This window comes from Lactuca virosa, chromosome 6, assembly GCF_052849685.1.
Source record: "Lactuca virosa cultivar CGN04683 chromosome 6, Lactuca_virosa_CGN04683_v6, whole genome shotgun sequence".
NCBI lineage: Eukaryota > Viridiplantae > Streptophyta > Magnoliopsida > Asterales > Asteraceae > Lactuca > Lactuca virosa.
In genome coordinates, this window is record NC_136431.1 from 213,701,836 (window position 1) to 213,720,622 (window position 18,787).

Sequence of the window (18,787 nt, forward strand, 5' to 3'; positions counted from 1 at the left end):
GAGAAGGTCTCATCATAGTTAACTTCTGGAGTTTGAGTAAAGCCCTTCGCAACCAGTCGCGCCTTATAAGTGTGTACTTTCCCATCCATGTCGGTCTTCTTCTTGAAGATCCATTTTCACCCGACTGTCTTACGACCCGGTACATTGTCAACCAAGTTCCAAACTTGATTGTCATACATGGACTGAATCTCATTGTCCATAGCCTCTTTCCACTTTCCAGACTCAGGGCATGCCATGGCTTCTTTGTAGTTGTTAGGTTCATCCAAATTTACTAATGTGCTATCACTGATAAATGTATCACCTTCTGTAGTAATATGGAAAGTATAAAACTCAGGTGTATTCCTAACTCTTATGGAACGCCTCAGAGGTACAAATTCGTCAATCGGCTCAACAAGAGTTTCCTCTTCAGGTTGATCGCTAATGTTTGAGGTTCATTCACCTCTTGACTCTTGAAGCTCTTCAATGTCAGTTTGCCTCCCACTATTTCCTTGGCTTATGAGTTCTCTCTCACAAAAGACTCCTCTCCTCGCAAAGAAGACAACATTGTCACTCGGTCTGTAGAAAAGATAACCAAATGATTTCTGTGGGTAGACGATGAAAATACACCGCTCACTCTGAGGTTCGAGTTTGTCATGAGTCTCACGTCTCACGAAAGACTCGCAACCCCAAACCTTGATGTGTGCCAACGAGGGAACCTTCCCTGTCCACATCTCGTGAGGTGTATTGGCAACCTTCTTGGTAGGGACTAGATTAAGGATATGGGCGGCAGTCTCTAAGGCATACCCCCAAAATGAGATAGGTAACGAAGCTCGACTCATCATGGAACGAACCATGTCCAACAAGGTTCGATTGCACCTCTCAGCCACACCATTAAGTTTTGGTTTCCTAGGAGGTGTCAATTGTGAAACAATTCCACATTCCTTAAGATAGTCTAGTAACTCGATACTAAGATACTCTCCACCTCGATCGGATCGGAGCATCTTTATCTTCCTGCCCAGCTGATTCTCCACTTCTTGCTTAAACTCTTTGAATCTTTCAAAGGTTTCTGACTTATCCTTGATTAAGTAGACATAGCCATATCTAATATAATCATCAGTAAAAGTCACATAAAAACGGTTAGCATCCCTTGTGGCGGTTCAGAAGGGTCCACACACATCTGTGTGTATGAGGTCCAACAATCCTTCACCCCTCTCACAAGTACCAGTGAAGGGTGACTTAGTCATCTTTCCAAGCAAACAAGATTCGCAACTATCATCTGACTTTAAGTCAAATGATTCCAAGACTCCAGCCTTTTAGAGTTGGCCTATGTGCTTCTTGTTGACATATCCAAGACGACAATGCCACAAGGATAGTTTATCCAAACTAATGGAAGAATCAATATGCAATACATTATTTCCTAAGTTATCTACAACAATCACAGTTTCATATACACCATTACAAGGTAATGCTTTAAAATAAAAAACACCATTATAATAAGCATTTATTGCACCAATTTCATTATCAAACGAAAATATGAAACCTTGTTTGTACAAACCATGAAAAGAAATAATACTTCTCGCCATTTCAGACGAGTAACAGCAATTATTCAAATCTAGTTTTAACCTACTACAAAGCAATAAAGAATAAACTCCAATCTTGGTGACAGGTGAAGCTTTCCTATTCCCCATGATTAAGTTTATCTTCCCATGCTCCACATCCTCACTTCTTTTTAGTCCCTGCAAATCAGAACAAATGTGAATACCACAAGCTGTATCAAGGACCCAAGAATTAGTATGCGGTGAGTTATTAGACAATATAGTGTAAATATCTGCATGGGTGGGTTTTACTTTCCCATCCTTAACATCCTGCAAGTACTTTGGGCAGCTTCACTTCCAGTGCCCCTTATCATGACAATAGAAGCACTCTGGTTCTTTTGGGTTGGAGGAGGGAGTAGCAGGACCGACTTTAGTCTTGCTAGAAGAGGACCCTTCAAGATACTTTCCCGTATGACCCTTGGAAGGGGTCTTCCTCTTCTTTCCCTTGCCTTGCCCAATTGCCAAAACTGGGGCAGTAGGAGGAGGAGTGGTTACAACAGATTTACCTTTGAGACCACTTTCAGTGGTCCTCAAAAAGCCCTGAAGCTTGCTCAGAGTGACTTCCTCCTTGTTCATATGATAAGTCATGCAGAACTGATCATAACATGAAGGTAAGGAGTGTAGAATAATATCTATAGTCAGCTCCTCATCAAAGTTCACATTCAATTTGAGCAGATGGTCCACAAACCTTTGCATTTTCTGCAAGTTACCCGTGATGGGTTCACCATTCTTCATCTTTGTTGTAATCATGGAGTAGATGATTTCATACCGCTCTTGACGAGCACTATGATGGTATCTTTCCATCAGGTCCTGGTGCATCTCAAAAGGGTAGAAGTTCTCATAGGACTTTTGGATTTCAGGAGACGTGGTGGCAAGTATGATACAAGCTACCTTAGTGGCATATTTCTCATGTGCACCAAAATAAGCAATCTCCTGGGGAGTAGCAGCAGACTCATCAATTTCCTTGAGCTCCTTGTCGAGGACATATTCCTTGTCCTCGTAGCGTGTGACCATCCTGATGTTCCTGATCCAATCATTGAAATTAGTCCCATCAAAGATGACTCTCCCACAAAGGTTCATGAGAGAGAAGGAGCCAGTAGGGTTTGATCCAGAAGCATTGTTGGAAGACATCTGAAAAGAAGAAAGACAAATTTTAGATTAGATATAGAGTCCTTAATATAACACCCAAAATGAAATATTAAGGCTAGGACCCACCACAATATTTTACAATTTGGAAGAGGGATGCCGTAATCCAAGCTGCAAAATATTTGAAGGTAGGTAAATGACGATTTACCAATTTCCACCATGAAAAACGAAATTGATTTATTAGGTTTTAGATTAATTGAAATTCCTAGATTCTTTTGAGACTCATTGAACTTTTCAATGGCATGTTTAAATCTCGATTATGCCCTTCAAGATTGTGACTTGGATACCGTGGATCACAAACAAGGTGTGAATAACCATGCAAATATACTTGGTACTCTTAATGTCATTTATCACCTAATCGATGTGCCGGATAACCACACACGCTCCATCGATCTATGACAAACATTAAGCTATCCTTTGGCACCCTTACTAGTCCAAGTTAATGTGCCGGTTAACCACACACGCTCCATCAACTACTTGGTAAGGTGCAAAGTGTAATTTCATGGATTAGCATCAATTTCACATTTTCCTAAAGTAACTAAAATTGGGAATTTATAAAAGGTTTAGTTACTTTATATTTATCATTATACTTTTAATGAGAATTATAGTCTTTGTCCTACCCGTTCGGCTAACGACCCTCCACCAGTCAAGGAAGCGGTGGGTGAGAGTGGACACCCATTAAACCACCATTTTATAGGCAGTAACATTATACCCCCCTTATAGACCGGCTTCGTGAATGAGGCCTACTAACGGTAAGATTGACTTGTTCTTATACATATATATTATTAAACTTATAATATTATAATAGTATAAGGGTTGAATTTGAAACTTTTAAAATTCTAGGGTTTGGAATTAAAGTATTAATTTTGTGACTTTACAAATTCCAAAACTTGAGGGCAAGTTTTGAAACTCTTCAAAACTTTTCAACTTCATAACATATGAGTTTAATGGTCTTTTAAAATGAGACTCTTCATTTTTCTATAACCTATGATTTTTAATGATTCATTTAAATGGAAAACTTTTGGAATTTCATAACTTGAGGACAATTTATGGAGTCCACTAAAATTATCAAGATCATCAATTAAACTAACAAGCATGTTCAAGTTCTTGATTAAACTCATATGAACAAGATAATTCAAATCAAACAAATTCCATGTAATTAGACTAATCATATAAACTAATACAAAACATGAAATTTTGACAATTATCTTTTGAATTGGATAAGCATAATCATTACCACATCAAAAACAGGTTTATAAGTTTAAAAACAGTTTAGGGTAATGATCCTAGTCCAATTACAGCCTTAAAACTCGAAAATCTGCACTCAGGGGCTCCGACTCGTCGAGTGTATGAACTAACTCGGCGAGTTGGGCTGTTTTGTGAAGGGACTCGGTGAGTCCACTGTCCAGACAACAAATTTTTGATTTTTAAAGCATTTTCAAGCAAGTAGCATCAAGTATAATTGAAAACAAGCATAGGTTCTGATACCACTGAAGGGTTATGCGCATTCTAACACTCCTAAGGTGTACATGCAACCCTAAATACATTGGATCTATGTTTTCTCTATTATACATGCAAACTTTCATTTTCCAAGGTATTACCCTAACTAGCATACAAAACTTTGATACTTGGGTAATAAAACAAGTTAGATAACATACCTTTTGTTGTAGCTTGTTGCTTGGAGCTTCAAGAGCCTAGCACCAATAATGTGAATGCCTCAAGTGGAATCACAAATCACCACTAACACTTGGAAACTTGGAAGAGGACTCTTTAGCTCACAAAAATCGGCCACACTCTTGCAAAGACTCTAGGTGCCATTTTCTTGAACCAAAGGGCTTCTTATATAGTGTGGTTACATTAGGGTCACACCATGTAAACCCTAATGTGCATGACTTTCCACATTCCTCATGATCCATGGGTTTTAACCTCCATGGAGTATCCATGGGTCACCACATGGGTTAAGCCCAACATAAGGAATCATGGATCATTAGCCCGCATTATAAGAATGAATGATTTACACAATCAATCCCTATATATTTAATTAGTCTCCTTTGACCACAAAATTAATTCCAAATTAATTCTTGATCAATACTAATTAAATAATATGATTTCATATTAATATATTATAACTTATAATATATTAATAAATCATACATATCCTCTTCTCAAAAGTCCAAATTGTTTCGGTGAAGTGCAACCCAAATGGACCATGCTAAATCGGGTCAAGTACATACCAAATATAGTTATAGACTTAGACACATTATCGAACAACATGTACAAAAAAATATAATCAATTGGTTACTAATTTTGTAATGACTTATAAAAACACTATTGCCGAATATGAATCTTGGAAATAGAAAAAGACAAGCAGATGTATCTTAAATTTTTGATCGAGTTGATTCGTTTGGTATGCTAATTTAAGCTTTTATCGGTAAAGAAGTATTGTGTTTGTTTGATTTCATTATTTGCATTATGGAAATATTAATATCATGATCCTTAATACACACATTTTCCAAAATGCTAAAATGGATCCTAATATTACACTTGATGTTATTAAGTCAACATCTTAATTTCGTTTCTTTCTCATTACAACATTATACTTTTGAAAAATCTAATCAATTATATTTATAGCAACTTTTTTCTCATATATAAAGCAATTTCATCTCTATAATTTGGTTAATTTTTAAAGTATAATGTCTGAAGAAGTAAAAATGAAACTGCAAGCTATAATTGGGTAGATATTTACATATTACAAGCACAATTCCTTGGTAAGAGAAAATACATCAGAGTACATTGATATTTTTTATATTTAGTTGACAAATTTACTGATGCTGGAAAATAACATTGAAATTACTTCAAATTTATTTGTTTTTATACTTTATATCCCAACGGCTATATGATGTAACAATTTTTGGATGGGATGATGACAGGTAAAGTTGTGTCCACCACTTTTTTTTGGATAAGTGCAACAATTTTTGGATGGTATGATCCTTATTCATTTGAATGTTTATGGCTCTTGGTATGATGTTTTGATGTTTTTTTTAGTAATAATAAGAATAAAGTGCAATATGGTCTAGCTTCAATTTAAAATAATGGTAGTTCGGGAAACTGTTCCCAAAAGACTTTTTTTTTTTTTTTAAACATAAAGAAAAAAATATGCTTCTAACCTGGGACTAGAAAACATGTTTTATGTAATCAGTTCAATGTAACTCAACAAAATCTTCCCGTTTTGTCAATTTGTTCGGCACATCCAATCCCGCAAAGCCGGATTCTTCCCTAGTTTATTTTAACTAATACTATATATGATACCATATAACCATATCAATAATAAAATAAAATATGCCAAGTTATGATTATGTTTTCTTAGGTTTTGCATTTTTAATTTTTTTAGATTTGTTTTCTTTATTTTTTGGTGGATTTTATAAAAAAATATAACTTTGCTAGATATGATTATTATCACTTGTCATGGCTATTTATTTCCAATAATAATCCATACAAAAAAACTATACCATAACTTTAGATTTGGTCCTAAATTTGGAGCCCCTTACTCTTGGAAGTCTCGTGCACCACCCACATATCCCCTAAACCCGCCATTGGGTCGGTCAAGCATCACTAATTCGTTTACGTTTTCCTTTAAAATTGAGATGCCTAATGGTTGTCATTTCAAAAGGTCAAATATGTGATGTAATATTGAAAAATATAAAATTTTGGGATAAGAGCACAAATTCACGTCTTTTAAAATCTTAGACGTAAAAACTTACTTTTATTTGAAAACCTAGACATTGTTTCCAAATGTTGGTGTATATAATCATTTATAGTAATTTTAATATGATAAGAAAAAGATGTTCATTCCAAAATAGAAATTTCCTTAAACGTCATGATCAAGTTTCTTACCATATAGAATCTAAATATATGTCATCATAATATTATTTGGTTGTAAAACTATAAAATAATTGGTTTACTATGTAGAGTAACATATGTCACTTCCAGATGGTTTTGTAAAGATGTAAATGTAAATAGAAATTCTACTATTTTCTGTTTTTATCCATCTTTTTACTCATTAGATCAAACAAATATTAAAATAAAAAATAAATTAATAAATTTGTCATTAATTTATATGAATAAAAGAATAAATATAAATAAAAGATATATGAATATCTAATTTATCAAACGTAAATCACCCATTATTATATTTGTTGTTTATGAAAGTAAATTTGGGGATAAAAACATGCAACTCTATGCTAGATATAAGATATATATTTGAATATTATGCTAATATCAAAATAGTTTTAATAAATCATACGGCAAACAAAACATTTATCTTTATGGATGAAAAATAAGAGTTTCCCATTTAAAAAACTTATGGAATACTTTGAAGGCTTTCCATAATCCACATTGAAGAGTAGAAGCCATCACTCGTCTTACTTCTAATCAAAGCTCTCTCCAGATCTCCCGCTATATATATTAACTCCATAGCCGATGCAAATAAGATCAATCAGATAACCCATAAATCACACTCAAACACCTTAAGAAATGGCTACCAACACAATAAAAACCAAGACACTTTCTGGCGTCGGAAACCTCATAAAGCTCCTGCCAACCGGCACCGTTTTCACCTTCCAATTCCTCAACCCTGTCTTAACCAACGGTGGCCACTGCACCACCGTCAACAAGTACCTCTCCTCCATCCTCATCACCCTCTGCGGTCTCTCCTGCATATTCTCTTCCTTCACCGACAGCTACGAAGATGATGACGGAACCACCCACTACGGAATTGCTACCACTAACGGCCTCTGGCCGACTCCGCCATCATCCTCGGGCGTTGATGTTTCTAAGTACAGGCTTCGAATCGGAGACTTTGTGCATGCACTTTTCACGGTGGTTGTTTTTGCGGTGGTGGCGTTGTTGGATGACAACACGGTGGAGTGTTTGTACCCTGCGTTTGAGACGAACGAGAAAATGTTGATGATGGTGGTGCCGCCGGTGATCGGAGCTGTTTCGGGGACGTTGTTCATGGTGTTTCCTAATACACGTCATGGGATAGGGTACCCATCTGCAAGACAATCGAACAAGTGACAAATGCAAACTACGTGTAACAAATTAAGAAATTAAAACTGAAGGAAAAAAAGGTGATGGCGTAAGCTCTAGTTTTCTTCTTGAAATTCATGCTCAAAGAAATATGCATGTTGTTGTTTTATAAAATGTTTATCCTGTTTTGATTTTAAGCTTAATATTAATCATTTTTAATTGCAAAGTTTGATTTAATATTAAAAAAATCGTTGCACTTACTAACCTATGCACACACGTGCACGTGCACGTGCACGATAACACGATTTCACCCCATTTTTTTTCATGATGAGTAGTTATAACTTCTACAAGCCAGATACAAGCCGGCTGTTCTTTATTCATATTATATTATTTTATATAATGACTTTGAAACTAAAAATTTCACTAATATGAACTTATAAAATTAACTTTTGAAATCTTATTTTATTCACGCATATTATTTCAATCATTTTAATTCTATTTTATTTAAAACACTCAATTTACTTAAAAAAAACATTAAAAAAAAACAAAACAAAAAAAAAAAAAAAAAGTTCTAGTCATAATATGGGTGTTCCATGTAAGCATCTGATCATATCATTACTTTTTTAAGCTCTCCATTATTAACAACTAGTTCTTCGTAAGAGCATCCACAATCCATAGTTCAATGAGAAAGTTAAATGAGCTGGCATGTCTAATTGGCATTTAATGGATTAGACTCAATTATTGTAGGATGTCATGTTGGCATTCAATGGATATGGAGTTCAATGGCCATTGAACTCTTCAATGGAGAAAAAGAAACATTTTAACTATTAAATATATATTCCATTAAACTTGCATTGTAGGAAAATTAATGTAGAGTTGTATATTAAGTAAAAAATAATGATGTGTCAATCCATTAAACTCTAATAAGTTTAATGCATTGTGGATGCTCTAAACAACACTATCAATATTCATATGTATCTTAATTTGTAAAATATTTAGTGTATAATCACACATCATTACTTCAAAACACATACCATCCTTCATAACCATTATTTTTAATCATTACAAAAGGATATCATACCCCTCATCAATCTATTATTAAAAAATCTCTATCACCCTTTAAGAACATAAATCAAGATTTAACCCCTTTCATGTTATACACATTTCTTTTATAAAGTTACCCACCTTAAGATATTGCGGTTGGATCAATTCCAATTCTTGATGTTTCAATGTTTCTTCTAACTCCCAAATCTACCTTTTTTCACCTAATTAAGGGCAACTTGGTAGGTGCAAATGGGGCTTTCACCGAAGAAGATGAAGGGATGAATCTTACCAAACTATGACTTAAAGATGATCCACAAAGTAATCATAGACTAAAACATAATTTTTAGTTAAGTAGAGGGACGAAAAGCTTAATTCAGTCTTATACAAAAAAACAAAAACCCAAATATCTCACATTTAGAGAAAACTTTAGAAAATAGTCCATAGACTATCTATCAACGTGCAATGTTAGTCCCTTAACAAGTTTTGTTACCCTATCAGCATAATTCTAACTAATAAGTTATTATAACAATCAAGTTTCCCTACACTAATCTGTGTCAACTTAGCAATAGTATATTTTTATCTTTCAGAAAATGAACATCTTTTTTCCAAAACGAATATAACGAAAATACTGGTGTCATTGAAGTAGAGGCGTCTCCACATCACAATACTCCCTTCCAATTTCGTCTTCTTCTTTTTGTAAAAATCCCTCTTTTCCTTTAGCCCATAGAACAAAGTACAACCCAGTAAACATCACAAACATACCTGTAAGGCGCTGTGTAAACAAGATAAAAACTTGATGAACAATCAAAACAAACGATCAATTATGTCTAGTGTTAGATCACTAAAGCACATGGTACAACTGTTTAATGCATGAGTATAGTATGATACCTTCCAATGGCAATGGAGTGACCTAAGAAACGAGAAATGACAACAGTGATGACAGTGCCAATGGGATTGAACATGGAAACCAAAACAGGACCTCTCTTCCTCATTGCGTATCCATTGAAGCTTACACAAAATCCAGATACTGTTCCAGCCTACTTGTTCCCAATATGATCAACGATGATTATATATATATATATATATATATATATATATATATATATATATATATATACTCGTTTATTTTTTTTATTAGAAAAGTACAAGTCATAGATATTTCAATATTCATATTTCATACCAATAAAGCATAGCACATAAGCTGTTTTAAACACCACACTTGCCATTCTTTTCCAATTTCCTGATCTTGAATAAACTCAACCATCAAAGTTAGCATCACACCAATTAAAGATGTTAATGCACACAACGATATAGGCGTTGGCATATCCCTTAAAGTTATAGCCTACCAAAAAAAAACACATTTTTAGTGACACAATTTCTGTCGCGACCCATTTATCAGTTTTTATTATACCTGCAAGATGACATTGCTTGATAGAACTATAACAGCAGCAATGAGATACAAGCAACCGATAATATGGTCCCAATCGAAAATATAGAAGTGTTCAGTTGGTGGAGACAAGGCGTCGTGTGGGAAGATATCTTTAGCGACGGTTTTCCTTTTAGTACTTTGCATAATAGTCATTGTAATGGCCCCCACCACACATAAGAAAGTACCCACAATTTTGACCCTACTGTACGTGCATCTGAGGTTGACTTTTTCTAACCTGCATGCGTGTAATATTAAATAAAAAATTAAATTTGTAAAAAGATAAATTGCACCATTCATCAAATAAAAAGTAAAAGCGTGGAGTTGGACCTTGGACGTGTTATTCAAAGTTAGGGTTTTATGTAAGAGATCATAACGTATTTTTATTTAATTTCTGTTAAAATATTGCATTTTTAGTTTTTTTTTTCTTATTAGAATATTGTATTTTTTAAAAATATATTCAAAGATAATACTACCAAAATTATATATACATTTTTATTTCTTGCATTAAACGGTTTTGGCTATGATACATGTAAAACATTGCATCTCCAAATAACAAAAATAACAATTTTGTTGTTTCTTGCAATGGGTAACCAACAGCAGACACTAAATAGATGTTTTTGCACGTCTTGTGTTTATTTTTCAAATTTATGTTGATGATATATAATTACAACAAAAGAACTTCGAGTAACTTCTACAAATGCGATGAAATTCACCCATTCAAACTTAATTATCAAACTCATGAATATTTTTAAATATAAAAACTATGCATTACCTCAATCATTTCTTTTCAATACTATACAATTTGCTTTTTAGGTATTATTGTACATTTGTACTCGATGGACCTAGTAAACAAATTTTAGATTCTCATTACATGATGAGGTGGGTGTTCTCTGTAGCTTCCATGACAAAATTATTCAATTTTAACGTTGCTTCTACTCTTGATATCCGATATGACAGAATGAATTAACTTGTTGAAATCAAATCCAACGATTTAATATGAAACGTAAAATGTATAATTAAAAAAACAATCGACTTAAAGTGCATAATACTGTTGCTTTATAACTTTTACTTATCATTAACCATTGTAATTTAAAGTAAATGTTTTTCAGATCCACCATAAATTGAAAGTAAGTCAATACCTAAATGCCCAAGCGATGAGAAAAACGAGACCTGGTGCAAGATTTGGCATTGCTGTAGCCATGGATGCTGAAGTCAAGTTTATCCCCTTCAACATTAACGACTGAAACAACGTCACCCTAATAAGAACAGCGAAAATACAATCAAAAGAATAAATAATTAGGAGAATATAATTAAACCCAGAAATCCAACGTTCTCTCACCCTGAAAACGATATCAAAACCAACTGAACAGATAATTTCGGGCTCAATCGCTTCGGCCATGCTTTCCTGCAACATAAACATCAGAAAAATCTTTCACCTTTTGATATAAACTCAATCGAAAATCTTAAAAGACATGTAAATGGGTGGTTTCTAAAAGCTTTGGGTACCTTTCGAAGAAAAATGCAAGAGGGGAGAGGATAAGAAAGGTGATGAAATTGAGGGAGATGATATAAGGAGACTGAGGAAGGCCTTCAGACATGAGATATTTGTTCAAAATTGAGTTTCCGGCGTATATAAACTGGACTCCGATCAATCCACCGATTATTGTTGCGTCTTCGATGAATTCTGGTCTGCTCATTGTAAATGGTTCAGGTTTTAGAATGTTGGTGTGGATGGTTTTAGGCGATGAGATTGAAAAGGATTCATGGATTCTTCAGGTTTGATTAAGAGGCGAAACCCCTAATTTTTATCTTCTTGAATTCGTGTTGATTGATGAAGAATTGAATTAGAAGATTTGAAGTTATCGCGGGAAAAAATCGATAATGAATGAAATCAAAGAGACCTTTTTTATGTATTGATTTCAAATAAAAATAAGAAACCTTTCAAAAAACAGGATTTGTAATGAAATTTGAAGCCCTTGTCTTGAATTCTTCTTTTGCAATGAATGATGTAGGCATATGTGTTGTATGTAGGGGAGGGGTTGTGGGATACGGGTGTTAATTTTTCATATGAACCCAATACGAAAACAAACCAGGTTTGGATTGAAATTTATGACCTGTCAATCCACTAAATAAATTGGTCGTGTTCGGGTTAGTAATTGGGTTTACGGGTCAACCTATCACCATGTATAATTTTTTTTAATGGTATTACCGTTTTAAAATAAGTTTCTCGGAGGTGGTTCACTGTGTAATATATTAGATTTAAGTTATGCGACTACACCTATCAGCCTATGCGTATTGCGTGCCCTAAATCAACTAGTCCTTACTATTATGCAAATAATATATGGGTTCATCTGTCAACCCACCTAACCCATATAATTAAACGGGTTAGAAGGGTTGCGTTCGAGTTGATGTTTCCAATTCGCCAACTGACGACACGAATAATTGGTGTACGAGTTGATGCATTTTGACCCGTCAACTCGAGTTTGCCACCCCTAGACCCAAATCTAATTTAATAATCGTATAAACATTAAATAAAACAAACATTTATAAATAATTAAAAAAAAAAAACAAAAATAGACCAATGATATAGTAATTTCTATTAGAAAGATAGTCATGTTCAGCATTGAGCTTTTAAGAGCTTTTGTGAGGTTTTGACAAAAAAAACTTTAAAAAGAATGTGTATATAGTAGGTAGCAAAAGCTGTTAATTTTTATTTTATAAAAAAACTTTTAATTCAAAAAGTACTTCAAATAGTGTTAAAAAAAATAAAAAAAAAAAAAAAAACTTATGTTGCTTTTTTAACGGCAAACACAAATTCTTCTTATATTACTCATAAACTAATTTTCTCTAAATCCTGTCTTGAACCCATAACATTTAATTGAAAGGCACATTGTTACTAACACTTGATATACCACAATATACTATTGGGATACAAGCCTTTGGTAAAAAAAAAAAAAAAAAAAAAACTCCTACCTATTATAAAACATTTACTACATTACCCTTAACAAAATTAATCTTGCATTAATAGCTCTTATATAAATGTCATTTTATGTAATTATATACATTTCAAAAGCTTCTAACTATATTTTGGCCAATACATATATACAAATAAAAGTTACAGCTTTTATCCACCAACTAACAATTACAGTTTTCAGCTACCGGTTAACAACTACCAACAAGTTTTGACAAACAGGTCGATAGACCAAAATCATTCTTAATCATCAAAGTAAGGAAAAAAATTTGCAAAAGATTCATTTAGTGGCCAAAAACTGAAATAAGTACTAAACTGGAGGACCAAAGATGTAATTTAGATTTTAAAAAATGCTACATATTCCGATGAAATTAAATAATATAAGTTGTTATTTTATTATTCAGTGGCCAAAAACTGAAATAAGTACTAAACTGGAGGACCAAAGATGTAATTTAGATTTTAAAAAATGCTACATGATCCGATGAAATTAAATAATATAAGTTGTTATTTTATGAAGTATATCGTTGTTCACTTGTTCAATATAGGCAATGATACAACACAATCAGTGAAGGTGCCTTTGTTCAAATACTTATGAAGGTTTTTGCTAATATAACAAAAACTAATATACCAAATTATAAACATACCCAACACCAGTTTCTACAAAATCATTTCATCACAAGCAACCAATTCTCCCAAAGAGACGTCTTCAAATCTTGCTTTAAAGACACTTCTGACCTCCATGAAAATGACATCAACAGTAAGATGCCTAACAATGGCGACAAACCAAATGGGTACGATTTGGTGTACAAGATTCGAGAATGTACGAATTTGGGTCTCTACAACAGTGGCCAGCAGCTTCATTCCTACGTTTTGAGATATGGGTTCAACTCCGATGTATTCGTTTCATCAGCCCTCATCAATTTCTACGTTAAATTGGATCTAGTGAAAGATGCACATAAACTGTTTGATGAAATTCCTGAACCAGGTTTAGTTGCTTGGAACTCATTGATCACTGGGTATGTTCGTTCTGGGAAGTCCCGTATTGGTTTACATCTGTTTCTTCAGCTACAAAAGTCGACAATTTCTTCAGATTCATACTCGTTTACTGCTATTTTACCCGCTTGTGGACAGCTACATTTAGTACAATTAGGCAAATCGATTCACTCTAAAGTTATCAAATTTGGTATCCAACAGAACACTTTCATAGCAAATTGTTTGATCGATATGTATGGAAAATGTAATCATGTAGAAGATGCAATCAATATTTTCGATGAAACATGTTTCAAAGATACATTTTCTTGGAACTCGGTAATCGCTTCATGTGCTAGAAACCAAAGAATCGAACAAGCATTTCACTTTTTGCATCAAATGCCAAACCCCGACACAATATCATACAACGAAATCATCAATGGAATCGCACAATTCGGAAACATAGAACATGCAATCGAGATTCTATCAACGATTCCAAACCCTAATTCCTCTTCATGGAATTCAATTCTAACAAGTTATGTAAACCGAAATCATCCAAGAAACGCGATTGAATTCTTCTCCAAGATGCATTCGCACAACATAAAAATGGATGAATTCACATTTTCAAGCATTTTAAGTGGTGTAGCGCGTCTTGGTGCTTTCACATGGGGTATTTTGATCCATTGTTGTGTGGTGAAACACGGTTTAGATGAATCGGTAGTTATCGGGAGCAGTTTGATTGATATGTATGCGAAATGTGGGATGTTGAACACCGCGGAGTTTTTGTTTGAATTGTTACCCGATAAAAATTTAGTAACATGGAACGCGATGATATCGGGATTCGCGCATAACGAGAAATCCATCAAAGTATTTGAATTTTTTGAGAGATTGAAAGATGTAAAAGATTTAAAACCAGACGGGATCACGTTTTTGAATGTGTTATCGGCTTGTTGGCATGATAAGGCATCGTTAAAAGTTGCAAATCGGTGCTTTGAATCGATGATTTGTGATTATAAGATTGATCCAACGGTTGAGCATTGTAGTTGTTTGATTAAGGTTATGGGTTGTGAAGGGGAGATTTGGAGAGCTGAGGGGGTGATAAAGCGGTTAGGGTTTGAGTCAAGTGGGGAGGTGTGGAGGGCGGTGTTGGCGGCTTGTGCTGGTTGTGGGGATTTGGAAGTGGCGGAGATGGCGGCTAGGAAGGTGATTGATCTTAGAGGCGATATGGAGTTTGTTTATGTCATGATGTCGAATATTTATGCACAATTTGGGAAGTGGGAAGATGTGAGAGTAGTGAGGAAGGTGATGAGAGACAATAAGGTGATAAAAGAGGCTGGTTTTAGTTGGATTGACGTTTAAGATTTGATTTAAATAATGTATTTCCATTGATTTGTTTATTTCTTCATTTTATACTACCAAATCATAACAAATATACGTAGCTACTATTGGTAAAGAAATAAAGTAGAGAAACAAAGTCAAAACACATGCAACATAATTGAAAGTAGAACTAAAGAAGAATAGGAAAAGATAGTGAATTTGTTGGTGCTATTTTGTAAAGTTTGAAGCATCTTTTTATGAATTACAGAACAATGAGGATGAATTACAGAACCTGTCTTCTTGTTTTCTCAGTCCAAATGTCTGCTAACAGGTCACCTTGGAACCGATAAACCCAGCTCTAATCCAAACAAATAAAACCCATATCAGATAATATTCTTTCTTCTACTTGAATTCAGTAAAAAAACATCATGCAAAAAAACTTTCTATCTAAATGGTTTTTCTTTTTTTTACTTCCTAATAAAAAGTTTATATATATACATATGATCCAAGTAGTAAAGTTGCATCTTATTATCATCATGAAGCAAAGCCCACCTCTAGAAACAGCATAATCTATCACGTTCCATCAAATTCATCTGAGGAAAACGAGAATAATCTCATGTTACTATCATTAACTTAAATTGTTTGTAGATTTAATTTAAATTAGTTCCAGAATTGGAAATCAGTCACACTCTGTATAGTTTACAAGCCAAATAAAACAAGCAATGAAGAAAAGAGTAATGGTTTTCGGAATCATTAAATGCATCATATATTAAAGAATCCGAGTAAAATTCCTTGGTATTATCATCATGATGTGGGCCCACCTCTACACACAGCAAATTCAATCACGATCCATCAAACGCATCTGGGAAAATGAGAATTCTTGTTACTTTTATACTCTAATTTCAGCTATATGCAACAAGTTAGACTCACAACTTTCACTAAAACTAATAAAATCATTCACAAATCTTCATATTTCAGCACATGCAGAATTTCTCCAATTTTCTATATTGTTATATTTGATAAAATTAGGTCTAATTTTATAAGCCTAAAAGTTTTAAGATGACAGAGGACTCATACTTGATATGATGACAGATCTTGTATATCTTTATGCAATGAGAAACTCATGTGCCTGCATTAACCAAACTTCCAGTCAGATACCTGATGCATGCATCTAGCCCAAGATCTAAACTAGGTGTGGTCTTTGAAGATTTTAATTACTTGTTTTTACTTTTTATATGATATGCAAGTGTTTATGTTCCTAATTGAATATCTAAACCAGATCCTTATTTACAATAACAAAACAGTTTAAAGACATGTTGGCATGAAAGCATTCACCTCTACAAGAAAACAGTAGAAGAATTAAACAAGATATGAATGAACACATAAGGCTTGTAGTTGTATATCATCACATGGGAGGAGTTGTGACTCACAGTCAAATAACAAAAAACATATTAGAGGCCAGGAGAGGTACGGCAGAGTGTACCCTGTGAAAGAGATCTGCAACTCCTTGAAGTTGTGCTCAGGCAGGATGTCAGTCTTGCTGCAGCGACAGCATTATGTAGAGGTAACAGAGACTGAACACCTCCGAGTTCTGATGGACACCTATCAGATACATGATTGCAAATTCTTTAATATGTTATGAAACTTCTCAAGGTATCTTAGCTATATACAGTAAATTCAACAATAAAATGGTGCGATTCCTAATTAAAAGACAAAAGGAACACATACTACCGAAAATTAAACTTCCTGTTTTTGAATCGTATTCATATCAGTTGTAAATCGTAAATTGACATCAAATGGATATTTGTTTTAGAAAGAAAACACGTACCTTGACACTGAGAAGCGAGGAACCGGCGAGGTGGTAGACCTGGTTGGAAGAGGAAATTTTGGAGACGAAGGGGCAGATTTGGGCATGGAAGCCGTCTTGAAAGCGGATTTGAGATTTGCAATTGAAGCTTTGTTCATGAATCTGCTGCATCTTGAAGCCATTGGCAATATCGCGGGATCGGAGATCTGATGGAAAATGTAAAAAATATCCAATCTAAATCAATCCAATTTTGATGGTCTGATAGGGTTTAGGGTTTTAGGGCAAGCGACAATTAAACTATCGGGTCGTGTCCCTTGTGGTTGAGTTACATGTTACCCGGATAAAATTTCACCCGGGCTGCTACCCGATTCTTTCACCTAAAAGAAAATGAACATATTTTTTCTTGTTTACAAAGGGTATTTAAAAAAGAGTCTTTCAACATATTCCTTTTATCAATTTGACTATTGAAAATTATTAATCTTTATTAAATTATTTTATTACTTTTAGCTACTTACATTCACATATTTGTTGGGTTCTACGACCACCTATTATCGACATATCAAAGTGTCTTCCAAACCCTTGATTTTTAGGGGTTTCTCCATATTTAAAGATTTTAACTCATGAATTAGGGCATACTCTTCAGCCTCCAATCCTTTGACGGGAAAATGTAGCCTCCATGCATGATTGAGAGCTTGTTTGCTTGATTTTGGGCTTGTTCTTTAGACTTTGGTAAAGCTTGAGGAATGAGGGAATCCATTTTGGTGCAAGGAAGCAAGGAGCAAGTTTGGATCCAATATCTTCTTCATATTTCTTAACTATTTTAGGCATAAAGTTCATACCTTGACATTTCTTCTTCTAGTTTCAAGTTTAAGATCATTTTTGAATGGTTTTGGTCCCTTCCATGGATGTTATTGGAGTTTAAGAAAGTTCAGGGCTTGTTGTGGCCCTCTAATGGTCTATAAGCTTCTAATGATTGATAAATAAGTCATGCTTGGAGTCACCTTGTGTCTATACACAACTTTTGGTCCCATTAAAGACTTAATGGACTTAGGGTTGTAGATCTTTGTAACATTCATACAATTCATGAAAAATTTAAACTTTTAAAACCATCCCAAAAATAATCATCGTTTACAATTTAGTTTTCAAAACATGTTTAATATCAGAGTTTTCCCAAAATCATAAATCAAAACACGAGGAGGTGCACGATCACGCATTCGCCTTCCCGCAATCATCTGAGGTACCTGAAACATAACCCAAAACTGTAAGCCCAAAGCTTAGTGAGTTCCCCCAAAATGCCAACACAACACATAATCATAACAATAACATCAAACAGCATGCATACAGAGCCTTCAGTCTGACTGGGACACCCCACCGGCCTACATTCTACCTGGTACGCTCACAGAACCTACAGTATGACTGGTACGCCACACCGGGCCTTCAGCCTATTTGGAACGTTCTTCGGGCCTTCGACCTGACTGGTATGCCCCACTGGCATTCAGTCT

General features: G+C 34.4%; 4 protein-coding genes across 22 annotated transcripts; 2 read left to right on the forward strand and 2 right to left on the reverse strand.

Annotated features, from left to right (window-relative positions):
- The first annotated feature begins 7,175 nt into the window (after positions 1 to 7,175).
- Positions 7,176 to 7,974, forward strand: DMP2 (transmembrane protein, putative (DUF679 domain membrane protein 2)). Its single transcript, XM_079056311.1, has one exon. It carries the CDS (start codon positions 7,254 to 7,256, stop codon positions 7,794 to 7,796), a length of 543 nt encoding a protein of 180 aa, XP_078912437.1. The 5' UTR covers positions 7,176 to 7,253; the 3' UTR covers positions 7,797 to 7,974.
- Positions 7,975 to 9,178: 1,204 nt separating this feature from the next.
- UMAMIT7 (Nodulin MtN21 /EamA-like transporter family protein) lies at positions 9,179 to 12,180 on the reverse strand. The gene is made up of 7 exons (XM_079056668.1): positions 11,728 to 12,180; positions 11,561 to 11,626; positions 11,361 to 11,477; positions 10,204 to 10,456; positions 9,973 to 10,134; positions 9,682 to 9,829; positions 9,179 to 9,563 (listed from the first exon to the last, which is right to left on the reverse strand). Exons 1-7 carry the CDS (start codon positions 11,916 to 11,918, stop codon positions 9,427 to 9,429), a joined length of 1,074 nt encoding a protein of 357 aa, XP_078912794.1. The 5' UTR covers positions 11,919 to 12,180; the 3' UTR covers positions 9,179 to 9,426.
- A 1,552-nt stretch (positions 12,181 to 13,732) lies between these two features.
- Positions 13,733 to 15,558, forward strand: LOC145119963 (Pentatricopeptide repeat (PPR) superfamily protein). Its single transcript, XM_079055742.1, has one exon. It carries the CDS (start codon positions 13,784 to 13,786, stop codon positions 15,518 to 15,520), a length of 1,737 nt encoding a protein of 578 aa, XP_078911868.1. The 5' UTR covers positions 13,733 to 13,783; the 3' UTR covers positions 15,521 to 15,558.
- A 95-nt stretch (positions 15,559 to 15,653) lies between these two features.
- Positions 15,654 to 17,597, reverse strand: LOC145119964 (protein NONRESPONDING TO OXYLIPINS 2, mitochondrial-like). 19 transcript variants are annotated; one of them, XR_013714059.1, is made up of 5 exons: positions 17,307 to 17,597; positions 16,909 to 17,080; positions 16,556 to 16,607; positions 16,031 to 16,071; positions 15,654 to 15,836 (listed from the first exon to the last, which is right to left on the reverse strand). XR_013714059.1 is itself a non-coding variant. In XM_079055746.1 (4 exons), exons 1-3 carry the CDS (start codon positions 17,465 to 17,467, stop codon positions 16,052 to 16,054), a joined length of 300 nt encoding a protein of 99 aa, XP_078911872.1. In that variant the 5' UTR covers positions 17,468 to 17,596; the 3' UTR covers positions 15,654 to 15,836; positions 16,031 to 16,051. The 19 variants fall into 19 exon arrangements, 8 of the variants coding, with proteins under 8 accessions (XP_078911872.1, XP_078911874.1, XP_078911876.1 ...); XR_013714060.1 differs by lacking the exon at positions 16,031 to 16,071 and adding an exon at positions 16,300 to 16,340; XR_013714063.1 differs by lacking the exon at positions 16,556 to 16,607 and adding an exon at positions 16,300 to 16,340 and having other exon boundaries at positions 16,962 to 17,080; positions 17,307 to 17,596.
- Between the last annotated feature and the right edge of the window lie 1,190 nt (positions 17,598 to 18,787).

What these genes read in the sequence shown, in the direction of transcription:
- DMP2 (XM_079056311.1), top strand. Translation starts at nt 7,254, where the DNA reads ATGGCTACCAACACAATAAAAACCAAGACACTTTCTGGCGTCGGAAAC.
- UMAMIT7 (XM_079056668.1), bottom strand. Translation starts at nt 11,918, where the DNA reads ATGAGCAGACCAGAATTCATCGAAGACGCAACAATAATCGGTGGATTG. An exon ending in CTTGCATTTTTCTTCGAAAG is followed by an intron (nt 11,627 to 11,727) that starts GTACCCAAAGCT and finishes TTTATGTTGCAG; the next exon opens with GAAAGCATGGCCGAAGCGAT. An exon ending in GTTTTGATATCGTTTTCAGG is followed by an intron (nt 11,478 to 11,560) that starts GTGAGAGAACGT and finishes TGTTCTTATTAG; the next exon opens with GGTGACGTTGTTTCAGTCGT.
- LOC145119963 (XM_079055742.1), top strand. Translation starts at nt 13,784, where the DNA reads ATGAAGGTTTTTGCTAATATAACAAAAACTAATATACCAAATTATAAA.
- LOC145119964 (XM_079055744.1), bottom strand. Translation starts at nt 17,467, where the DNA reads ATGGCTTCAAGATGCAGCAGATTCATGAACAAAGCTTCAATTGCAAAT. An exon ending in CCTCGCTTCTCAGTGTCAAG is followed by an intron (nt 17,081 to 17,306) that starts GTACGTGTTTTC and finishes TGTATCTGATAG; the next exon opens with GTGTCCATCAGAACTCGGAG.